This window comes from Portunus trituberculatus, chromosome 37 (genome assembly GCF_017591435.1).
Source record: "Portunus trituberculatus isolate SZX2019 chromosome 37, ASM1759143v1, whole genome shotgun sequence".
Classification (NCBI taxonomy): Eukaryota; Metazoa; Arthropoda; class Malacostraca; order Decapoda; family Portunidae; genus Portunus; species Portunus trituberculatus.
The window spans coordinates 10425663-10435662 of record NC_059291.1 but is presented as its reverse complement, the minus strand read 5'-3'; the positions used below and the strand labels follow the sequence as shown (position 1 = coordinate 10435662).

The 10000-nt window shown below is 45.0% G+C and overlaps 1 protein-coding gene across 4 annotated transcripts in view; it reads left to right on the top strand.

The window, feature by feature from the left end:
• Nucleotides 1-10000, top strand: part of LOC123513966 (proteoglycan 4-like) — a 60479-nt gene that overhangs the window by 10942 nt on the left and 39537 nt on the right. For all 4 annotated transcript variants that reach the window (XM_045271470.1, XM_045271472.1, XM_045271473.1 and 1 more), the window contains 2 exons: nt 8685-8891; nt 9794-10000. The exon at nt 9794-10000 is cut by the window's right edge and continues 53 nt beyond it. In XM_045271470.1, the coding sequence (XP_045127405.1) occupies nt 8685-8891; nt 9794-10000 (414 nt within the window). The remainder of the gene's footprint in view (nt 1-8684; nt 8892-9793) is intronic.

Sequence of the window (10000 nt, the reverse complement as noted above, 5' to 3'; positions counted from 1 at the left end):
TTCAGAAAAACCTTTACCTTCTTATCCTCCTCAGCCTCTCCCTTCATCCTTCTCCCCTCTATCAGCCTCCCTCTCGCTCCTATCCCCCTCTCACTTTTGCCATTTGTTGTCTCACTCCATCTCTCTTACAAATGCGTCACTCCATATTTAACTCCCCCACCTCCACAACCACGCCTCCCCTCCCCTCACAAACTTACTCTCCCCCCCCCATCAAGCTCTAGTTAGACCTTGACCAAGTCCTCTTCACAAAATGCAATGACCATATCCTTTTCCCTCCTCTTCTCTCTTCTCTTTCCTCTCCTTCTCTCCTCTTCCTCTTCTTTTTCTTCCTCTCTCAAAGCCACACCCTGAATTTTATTCCTTTCTTCTTACATGCTGGGCCTCTGATCCTCTTTTCTTCCTCTCTTTCTTCGCTACCTTCTCTTATTTCCTCTCTCTCCTTCCTCTTCTTCCTCTCTTTCTTCCTCTCCTTCCTTCATTACTCTCACCCTTCTTCTTTTCATGCCATACCCTTGATTTTTTTTTCTCCCTCTCTTTCTTCACTTCCTCTTATTTCCTCTCTCACCTTCCTTTTCTCCTTCCTCTCACTCTCCTTCTTCCTCTCCCTCTCCTTCCTCTTCTGCCTCCTCCTCTCTCCAGACCACACCTTTATTAAGTCTCATCTTTTTTGCTTCTTCATTCTCTCTCTTCCTTGCTCTCTTCCCTCCCTTCTCTCTCTGCATCTCCCTTACTTCCCTTTACCCCTTCCTCTCCTCTCTCTCTCTCTCTCTCTCTCTCTCTCTCTCTCTCTCTCTCTCTCTCTCATCATCCTATCACGTGTGTTGTTGTTGTTGTTGTTGTTGTTATTTTTTCTTTCTCTTTTTTTCTTTTTTCCCTTTGCCTTGTTACCTTTCCTTGACTTTTCCTGTGAATGGTATATCGATTTTTTCATTTGTGAATTTATGTGTTTTCTTTTTTCTTTTTCTTTTATTTCTTTCTCTTTTTGGTTGGATTTGCGTGATTGGAGGACGGCAATTGTGCTGGTCATGTTGTTGTTGTTGTTGTTCATGTTATTGTCGTTATTGTTACTATTATTGTTTTTTTATTTTGTTGTTGTTGTTGTTGTTGTTGTTGCCTTTTTTTTCTTCTTTTTCTCTTTTTTTTCCATCAATAACTAGTTCGGCTTTACTTGATGGAAACTTTTTTTTTTTCTTCCTCCCTCTTCGTCCCTCCTCTGTGCCTCCCTTTTATCCCCCTCTCCCTCTGTGTCTCCATGCCTTCTTAACTCCCCCTCCTTCACTTCTGCCTCCCTTCCTCCCTCCCAACCTGCGTTTCTCCCTCTTCCCCTCACTCCCTCCCTTTTCCCTCCCAACCTGCATTTCCCTCCCTCTCTCCTTCCTTCCCTCGCTCGCTCCCTCCTTCCCTCCCTCCCTAACTAATTCCCTCCCTCTGATCACCAGACTGGCTGACCTTGCTTGAAACGAGATTAATTCCAAGCCCATCACCATCCCCTCCCCTCCCTCTGTCCTTCCCTCCTCTTCCTCCTCTTCCTCCTCTTCCTCCTCTTCGTCCTCTTCCTCCCTCCCTTGCTCTCTCCCCTCCTTTCTCTGTTTTTATCTTATCATAATTTTCTTTTGTTTCTTTTTTTTTTTTTTTTCTGTCCCTGCTTCAATGTCTTTATCTCTCTGTCTCGCCCTTTCGCTGTCTTGCTTGTTTTCTCTCTCTCTCTCTCTCTCTCTCTCTCTCTCTCTCTCTCTCTCTCTCTCTCTCTCTCTCTCTCTCTCTCTCTCTCTCTCTCTCTCTCTCTCTCTCTCTCTCTCTCTCTCTCTCTCTCTCTCTCTCTCTCTCTCTCTCTCTCTCTCTCTCTCTCTCTCTCTCTCTCTCTCTTTGTGTGTGTGTGTGTGTGTGTGTGTGTTGTGTGTTGGCCTCCTTTGCAGCCCTGTCAATCTTATTTTCTTTGTGCCTCCTCCTCCTCCTCCTCCTCCTCCTCCTCCTCCTTCTCCTCTCTGCATCTATTTCTCATTTCCCATCATCTCTTCCCTTCTTTCCTTTGCCATTTCCTCACATTCCCTTCCCCTTCCCTAGCCCCTTTTTCCTTCCCCTCTCCTCCCTTTCTTCTCTTTCCATTTCCTTCCCTTCCCTCTCTCTATTAAACCCTCTCTGCATTCTCTCCCCCCCCCACCCTTTCCCATTCACTTTCCTTCCATCCCTTCCACTCATGCCATCCATTCTCTCTCCCTTTTACTAACATAGCTTGCATTCCTCTCTCTCTCTCTCTCTTTGTTCTGTTTCGTTCCTTCCTCTCCACTCCTCCCCTTCTCCCCTTCACACCTACACACTATTACGCTCCTCTTGTCTTTTTCCCCATTCCATCATATCCTTTGACTCTCGCGTGACCTTTATCCTCCCTTTCCTCCTCCTCCTCCTCCTCCTCCTCCTCTTCCTCCTCTTGCTCGTCCTTCATCAGTTCTCCTTTTCTCATCGCTCCCTGCCTCTCATTCAATTAACAGCTGTGAATAAGGGAGTCTGCTTCACTGAGTACATTGTTTACCTGTTTAATCGACCGTAGAGAAAGGCAAACCACAGACATGAAAGGATAATATGAAAGGAAGATTAAGCTAACCAACCACCCAGCCAACCAGCCAGCCAGCCAGCCAGCCAGCCAACCAACCAGCCAGCCAGCCAGCCAGCCAGCCAGCCAGACAGACAGACAGACAGACAGACAGACGAGCAAATAGATAGGTAGATAGATAAAGGATGAGTACAAGATATTGGTGTTTAATCTACTGGAGAGAAAAGTAAACAACACATATGAAAGGATAACATGGAAGGCAAATTGAAAGAATCAACCAGCCGGACAAACAAACAGTCACCCACCCAGACAGACAGCCAGACAGCCAGACAGACAGACAGACAGACAGATTGAAGGATTTACAGTCATGAGTAACAACGGAAATTAAGTGTAAACGTAGCATAACGGGAAGAGGTGAAGGTTGATGAGGCAACGGATGGAGGGAAAGTGAAAAGCAGGAGGAGGAACAGGAGGAGGAACAAAGGGAGAGGAACAGAACTATGGAATGGACGGAAAGGAAAGGAATGGAATGGGAAAGAAAGGGAGGGAGGACTAGTGGGAAGGAAAGGCAGGAGAGAGGAATAGAAGAAAACCAGAGATGAAGGGAAGGAAAGGGAGGGAGACATGGAAGGAGGTAGTAATGGAAGGGAAGAAGGACGACAGAGACAGACGGAAGAAAAGGAAGGGAGAGGAAGAGCCAAGAAGGGAAGGAAGGGGGGAAGGGAGAGAAAGAGAAGAATCAATGGGGGAGGATAAGGTGAAAAGAAAGATAAATTACCGAGGAGGAAATTCTGTTTGTGTAGGGATGGGTAGGAGAAAACGTGTGTGTGTGTGTGTGTGTGTGTGTGTGTGTGTGTGTGTGTGTGTGTGTGGATGGGCGGGCACATGTCTAGTACAGGTATGGAAATGGGCGTCGGTCATACCAGTGAGTCATTATCTCTCTCTCTCTCTCTCTCTCTCTCTCTCTCTCTCTCTCTCTCTCTCTCTCTCTCTCTCTCTCTCTCTCTCATCCTCATAATGTTCACATTTTCTTCTTCACGGTCTTCGCTCTCCTCCTCCATCTCCGCTCCCCCTTTCCGTCTTCCTCCATCCTCCTCCTCCTCCTCCTCCTCCTCCTCCTCTCTTCCTCCTCCTCCTCCTCCTCCTCCTCCTCCTCCTCCTCCTCCTCCTCCTGCTCCTCACTACCTTCTTTCCTCCTTTTTTTTTCTCCTGTAACCTATGCACCCTCAGTCTGACCTTGAAACAACAGTCCCTTCTCACCAACCTCTCCTTCTCTCCCCTCCCTTCACTCCTCCCCTCACTCCTCGTCAACCGTTCCCTCTCACGCTAACCCCCCCATCCCCCTCTCTCTCTCTCTCTCTTTCTCTCTGTCTGTCTGTGTTCACGCACGCAGACCGCTAACTTGGCCGGGTCAGGCCCTCGGGTACTGAGTAACATGATGAGAGAGAGAGAGAGAGAGAGAGAGAGAGAGAGAGAGAGTTTAGAACAGGAAAATAGTGTTACGTAATACCTACATTCAGGTATCTCTCTCTCTCTCTCTCTCTCTCTCTCTCTCTCTCTCTCTCTCTCTCTCTCTCTCTCTCTCTCTCTCTCTCTCTCACACACACACACACACACACACACACACACACACACACACACACACTGCGTAGTGTAGTGGTTATCACGCTCGACTCACGATCGAGAGGGCCGGGTTCGAGTTCCGGGAAGCGGTGAGGCAAATGGGTAGCCTCTTAATGTGTAGCCCCTGTTCACCCGAAGATCGGTCTATGAGCTCTGAGCTTGCTCGGTAATGGGGAAGACTGGCTGGGTGACCAGTAGGCGACCGAGGTAAATTACACACACACACACACACACACACACACACACACACACACACACACACACACACACACACACACACACACAGACAGACACTTATGATGCAAGTGGCTTATCATTCGTCTCTCTCACACACTTCAATAAATATGTCTGGCTTGTGAGTAACGGTCAAGGTGTTGTGTGTGTTGTTGTGTTGTGATGTGTGTTTGTCATTCCATGTGACACAGTTTTCCTTTTGAAACCAAATCGTTTTATTTATTTTTTTTATCCTTAGCTGTGTTCCGTTATTTGTTTGACGGATTTCCTCTTCTTATTGTTATTATTGTTATTGTTCTTATTCTCACTCCTTGTTTTCTTCCTCTGCTCGTTCTCCTTTTCTAAACTCTTCTCTTTCTCTCTCGTTTGATTCCACTCACCCTTACTTTTATTCGCTCTCGTTCTCTTTCTCTTAACTACACTCATTCTTTGTCATCACGTTCCACTGATTATTATTTATTCCCTTCTTGTTCTTATTATTTTCTTTCTCTTTACTATTCTTGCCTTTCCTCCTTAACTGGTTCTTCCCATTCTTACTCACCAACACGTATAGATTTCAAGGTAAAACTCCATTAGTACCACCGCCAGTCCTCAAAACCACGCCCATTTCAGGAGAGCTCACTGGAATCCTAACGGAAACTGCATTCCTTCAGACCAAGTACTCTTACAACTGTACCTGCCTTGAGACATTTGCTGTGTAAGGCAGTTGCCCAGCCCTCTCACACGCTGGTGCTGCTCAGGTTTCATAAACTCTAATTTCAGAGGACGATATAGGGAATTTGGTGTCAGATAGAGTTGTATATGGCCGGAAAAGACCCAATGATCAGGTTACGAGGTTAGAGTCAACATGGAACTGTGTAAGGTAATGGCTCAGCACTTTCACACTCTGCTCGTGCTTAAGCTTGATAAACTCTGATTTCAAAGGGAGATAAAGGGAAATTAGGTGTCAGATTGAGTTGTATATGGCTGGAAGAGACTCAATGATCAGGTTACGACATTAAAGTCAATAGGGAGTTGTGTAAGGCAATTGTCCAGCCCTTTCACACGCTGGTGGGGCTTAAGGTTGATTGACTATTAACTTCCTGCAGCTTTTTTATTATGTTCGTACATTTTTTACATATATAAGCAGTACCAACTTTGTTTGATAAAAATATAGGCAAGAGAGAGAGAGAGAGAGAGAGAGAGAGAGAGAGGACATGCATGTTAAGTTTCTCAACATAATGGAAAAAGTAAAATTAATTTGACCTCAAGAAGAAAAAAACATGCATTCAGAAACTTAGATTTCCGGATTCTTCCTCTTGTTCACCAATGTGTGTGTGTGTGTGTGTGTGTGTGTGTGTGTGTGTGTGTGTGTGTGTGTGTGTGTGTGTGTGTGTGTGTGTGTGTGTGTGCGTGCGTGCGTGTGCGTACATTTTTGTATGTATAACTCTAAGCATCATTAAACACTTACATACACGTGCATGGTAAAACTCAAAAATACATCTCTGCCTACATCACCACACCCTTACGCTGCAAACTCAACAAATCTTCAACACAACATTGCGTCTCCACTCACAAGCTTAGCCCTTAATTACATACGCCTAAAATACCACCTAGCGAGGCCACTTACTTCAGGAAGAGGTGGCGAGAGGAGCAGAGAAGCCAGAGAGACGGGGACAGGAATGTAGTGAAGGAGTACGTGTATATTTAGTCCAGACGTCCATGTTTGTGAAGAGTTTTGTGTTTGTCAAGGGGAAAGGAAGGAGGAGATTGTGGGTGCGTGTGTGGGTTAATCGTAGGAGTCTGTGGCACTGCTGAAAGGTTAGTAGTGGCATGGAAGAACAAGGACAAGGAGAAGGAGAATAAATAAGAGGAAGGGTATTAGAAAGAGATATGTAAATGAGGGTAGGAGTAAAAGAAACAAAAACAAATAGATGTAAATGTCTGTATATATACGTCAGAAAGAGAGCGAGAGGGAGAGAAAGGGGAGGAGAGGGAGAGAGGGAGAACAAAAGTAACAAGACAACTCCGAACGAAAGAGAAACATCACAGTTAATTTTGACCCGGCAAGAATTTCCTGACCATTCATATCTCTCTCTCTCTCTCTCTCTCTCTCTCTCTCTCTCTCTCTCTCTCTCTCTCTCTCTCTCTCTCTCTCTCTCTCTGGCCGGCCTATTTACCAGTCACGCGCCCTGCTGCCTGTAGTAAATGTGAGAGTTGAGCATAACTCCTGCAGGCACAAGCAGCCAAGGACGCGGGCTGGTCAGCGTGCCTTACTTGACTCGCCTTAAGACTGCTGGAGAAGGAAGGAGAATAGGAAGAGAAGAAGGAAGAGAAGGAGAAAGAGGAAGAGGAGGAGGAGGAGGAGGAGGAGGAGGAGGAGGAGGAGGAGGAGGAGGAGGAAGAGGAGAAAGAGAAGGAGGAGTAATACTTATAAAGAAAAATATTCACCAAAAATTTATACAAAGGGAGATCAAACAGTGACAAACACCAACAGACTTTATGGCTCTTATTGCTGTTATCTATTTTATTTTTGGGGTGTGGGGTTTGTGGGTAACTATTCCACACTGACTATTACTGGAAGAGGAGTGACAGGGCGGCAGAAATATAGGATAGCACTGTAGAAGAGGCAGAATATCAAAGTACGAGACACAGTACAGCGAATGAAGGAAGAGAAGAAACAGGATAGCATTGTAAAGGAGGGAGTGAAGGAACAGGAGAAGATGGAGAAGAAGAAGAAGGGGAGGGGGGTGGGGGGAGTAGGAGAAGTAAAAGCAAAACTAGTAATACCAGTAACAGAATATCAAAGTACAAGACACAGTACAGCGAATTAAAGAAGAGAAGTAACAGGATAGCATAGTAAAGGAGGGAATGAAGGAGCAGGAGAAGATGGAGAAGAAGAAGAAGGGGAGGAAGGGGGGGGAGTAGGAGAAGTAAATGCAAAACTAGTAGTACCAGTAACAGATCAAGTAAAAGCACTAGTCTACACGTAACGAAGCATGTATTACACTATTACATAAAGAACAAAAAAAAAGAATGTTACGCTAGAATATCAGAGGAAAAAAATTACCAGTGAACACAATTGTCTTAGCAGCGGCCATTCATTGCATTGTACTCTCTGCGAAATTAAATCATGTGAGAACTAATTGGTTATAGAAACAAATTGATAGTAGTAGTAGTAGTAGTAGTAGTAGTAGTAGTAGTAGTAGTAGTAGTAACAGCAGCAGCAGTAGCAATAATAGTAGTAATAGAAGTAGTACCAGTAGCATTAGCAAAGGTGTAGCAGTACTAGCCAAACAACAGTGCTAAATGAAGGAGCGGCATGGGAAGGACACAGAAAGCCAGTAGGACCACCACAGTTAGAATAGCAACATTTAGGAGACCCAGTAGTGAAGGACAGCCAAGGTAAGTAGGCAGGAGGCATGTACATATATAAGGCAGGAGGCAAGGGCGGGCTATCTAGTAGTAATATCAAAGGAACAAGGCCGTGGCTAAGTAGATTTTTTCCCCTCCCTGCCTCTTGCAAGCACGTAGGCGGAAGACCGACCCACGTTCAGGAGCCACCGAAAAAATTTAGACCCCAGCTGTTGGAAAAATTGACATGAGTGAAGCATATGTATATTTTGAGGGAGAAAAAATGATGGTATGTTACAGTTTTTAGTTTAATTCTTTTCCTGTACCGTTAGTTAGGCGCCTTGTAAGGATATGATAGATCTAGTTGTAGCAGTAGTAGTAATAGTAGGAGGAGGAAGAATAATTGTAGTTGTAGTAGTTGTAGAAGTAATGGTAGTAGTAGTAGTAGTAGTAGTAGTAGTAGTAGTAGTAGTAGTAGTAGTAGTAGTAGAAGTAGTAGTAGTAGTAGTAAAAAACACATATTCATGAAACACTATTTATGATCGCTTCTTCAATCCATCATTTCACTTTCTCCTCCTTTTTTTTCCATCCATCTACCCTTCCCTTTCCTTTTCTTACACCTCCCTTTCTCCTCCATCACCATCACCATGCCAACAACCTCCCGTCACACCACCCTATCTCCCTTCTCCCCACCGTTTGTCTACGTCCCAACACACCACTGCTTAACCCCACCTTCACTAACCTACCACAACCTTTACATTTGAAAGATTAGTTCGCATTGAGAGAAGATTAGATGAATTTATGGATGAGGACGTAAAGTGGAAATAGGTGGACATATATCATACTAAGACTACGTGTAGGTGTGTCTTGCAGCTTCCTTCACTCCATAATCTTATATTCCGACATACAACATCTTAACACTGTCTCTCCCTCTCCCTTACAGATGAGGTGGCCAGGAGGCAGACCACTACCCCGCCCCGACGAGTGGTCTGTTACTACACGAACTGGTCTGTCTATCGGAAAGGTGTAGCTAAATACACCCCGCAGAACATCAACCCTTACCTGTGCACTCACCTGGTCTATGCCTTCGGAGGTCTGACGGATGAGTTCGAGGTGAAACCCTTCGACTCATACCAGGATATTGAGCAAGGTATGTGAGGGATGCGAGGCTGTTGGGGTTTTGGTGTGTGGTAAGGTTCCTGTAGGTGTTCTCTTAGGTTCCTGTAGGCTCAAGGACGTCTGGTGGAGGCTAACGAAGGGTCTGAGTGTTTTTTATGCGTTTTTGAGGTTCTTGAAGGCTTTGCTTTTATGGGGTCATCTTGTTTGTGGGATCTTTTGTGATGGGGTAGTGTGTGTGTGTGTGTGTGTGTGTGTGTGTGTGTGTGTGTGTGTGTGTGTGTGTGTGTGTGTGTGTGTGTGTGTGTGTGTGTGTGTGTGTGTGTGTGTGTGTGTGTGTGTGTGTGTGCTTGGTTGTTTTTAATGTTTGGTTTTGTCAAGGGAAGTTGAAGTAGTGGTACTAGTATTTTAGTAGTAGTGACAGTAGTAGCAGTAGTAATAGTTGTTGTTGTTGTTGTTGTTGTTGTTGTTGTTGTTGTTGTTGTGATGAAATGAACAATAACAGTCACGTTGATGAATATTGCCGTTGGTTATATAATGATAACTAAAGTAGAAATGAATATTATGTATCAAAACTATAAATAATCAGCGAGACCAACTACGTATATAAACACAACGAGAGAAAATTTAACAACACTGACAAAAACAGCAAAGCCCATGAACAAAAACACCACAACCACAACCATGACCGCCACCAAAATAAGCAACAGCAGCAACAGAAATTCATTAGCACCACTACTACCACACCACTAACACACCACCACCATCAGTACAGTAACAACACACTGGTAATCAAGCGAAAGCAACAAACACATAACCAAATAATATAATGAAGTAGCAGCAAACACACACATACCGACACAACACCATCAATCATACCAAACCCAGCATTACTAACCACTTGTTCTCACCTCTCATCCTCCCATCAAAACCCAGGCGGATATGCGAAGTTCAATGGGCTCAAACAGTACAACAAGGGGCTGAAGACTCTCCTGGCCATCGGAGGCTGGAACGAAGGCTCAGGCAGGTTCAGCGAGCTCGTGTCTCTACCGGAACTCCGCAAGGCTTTCATCATCTCTGCCATCAAACACTTGCGACGCTACAACTTCGATGGGCTGGACCTCGACTGGGAGTACCCGGCTT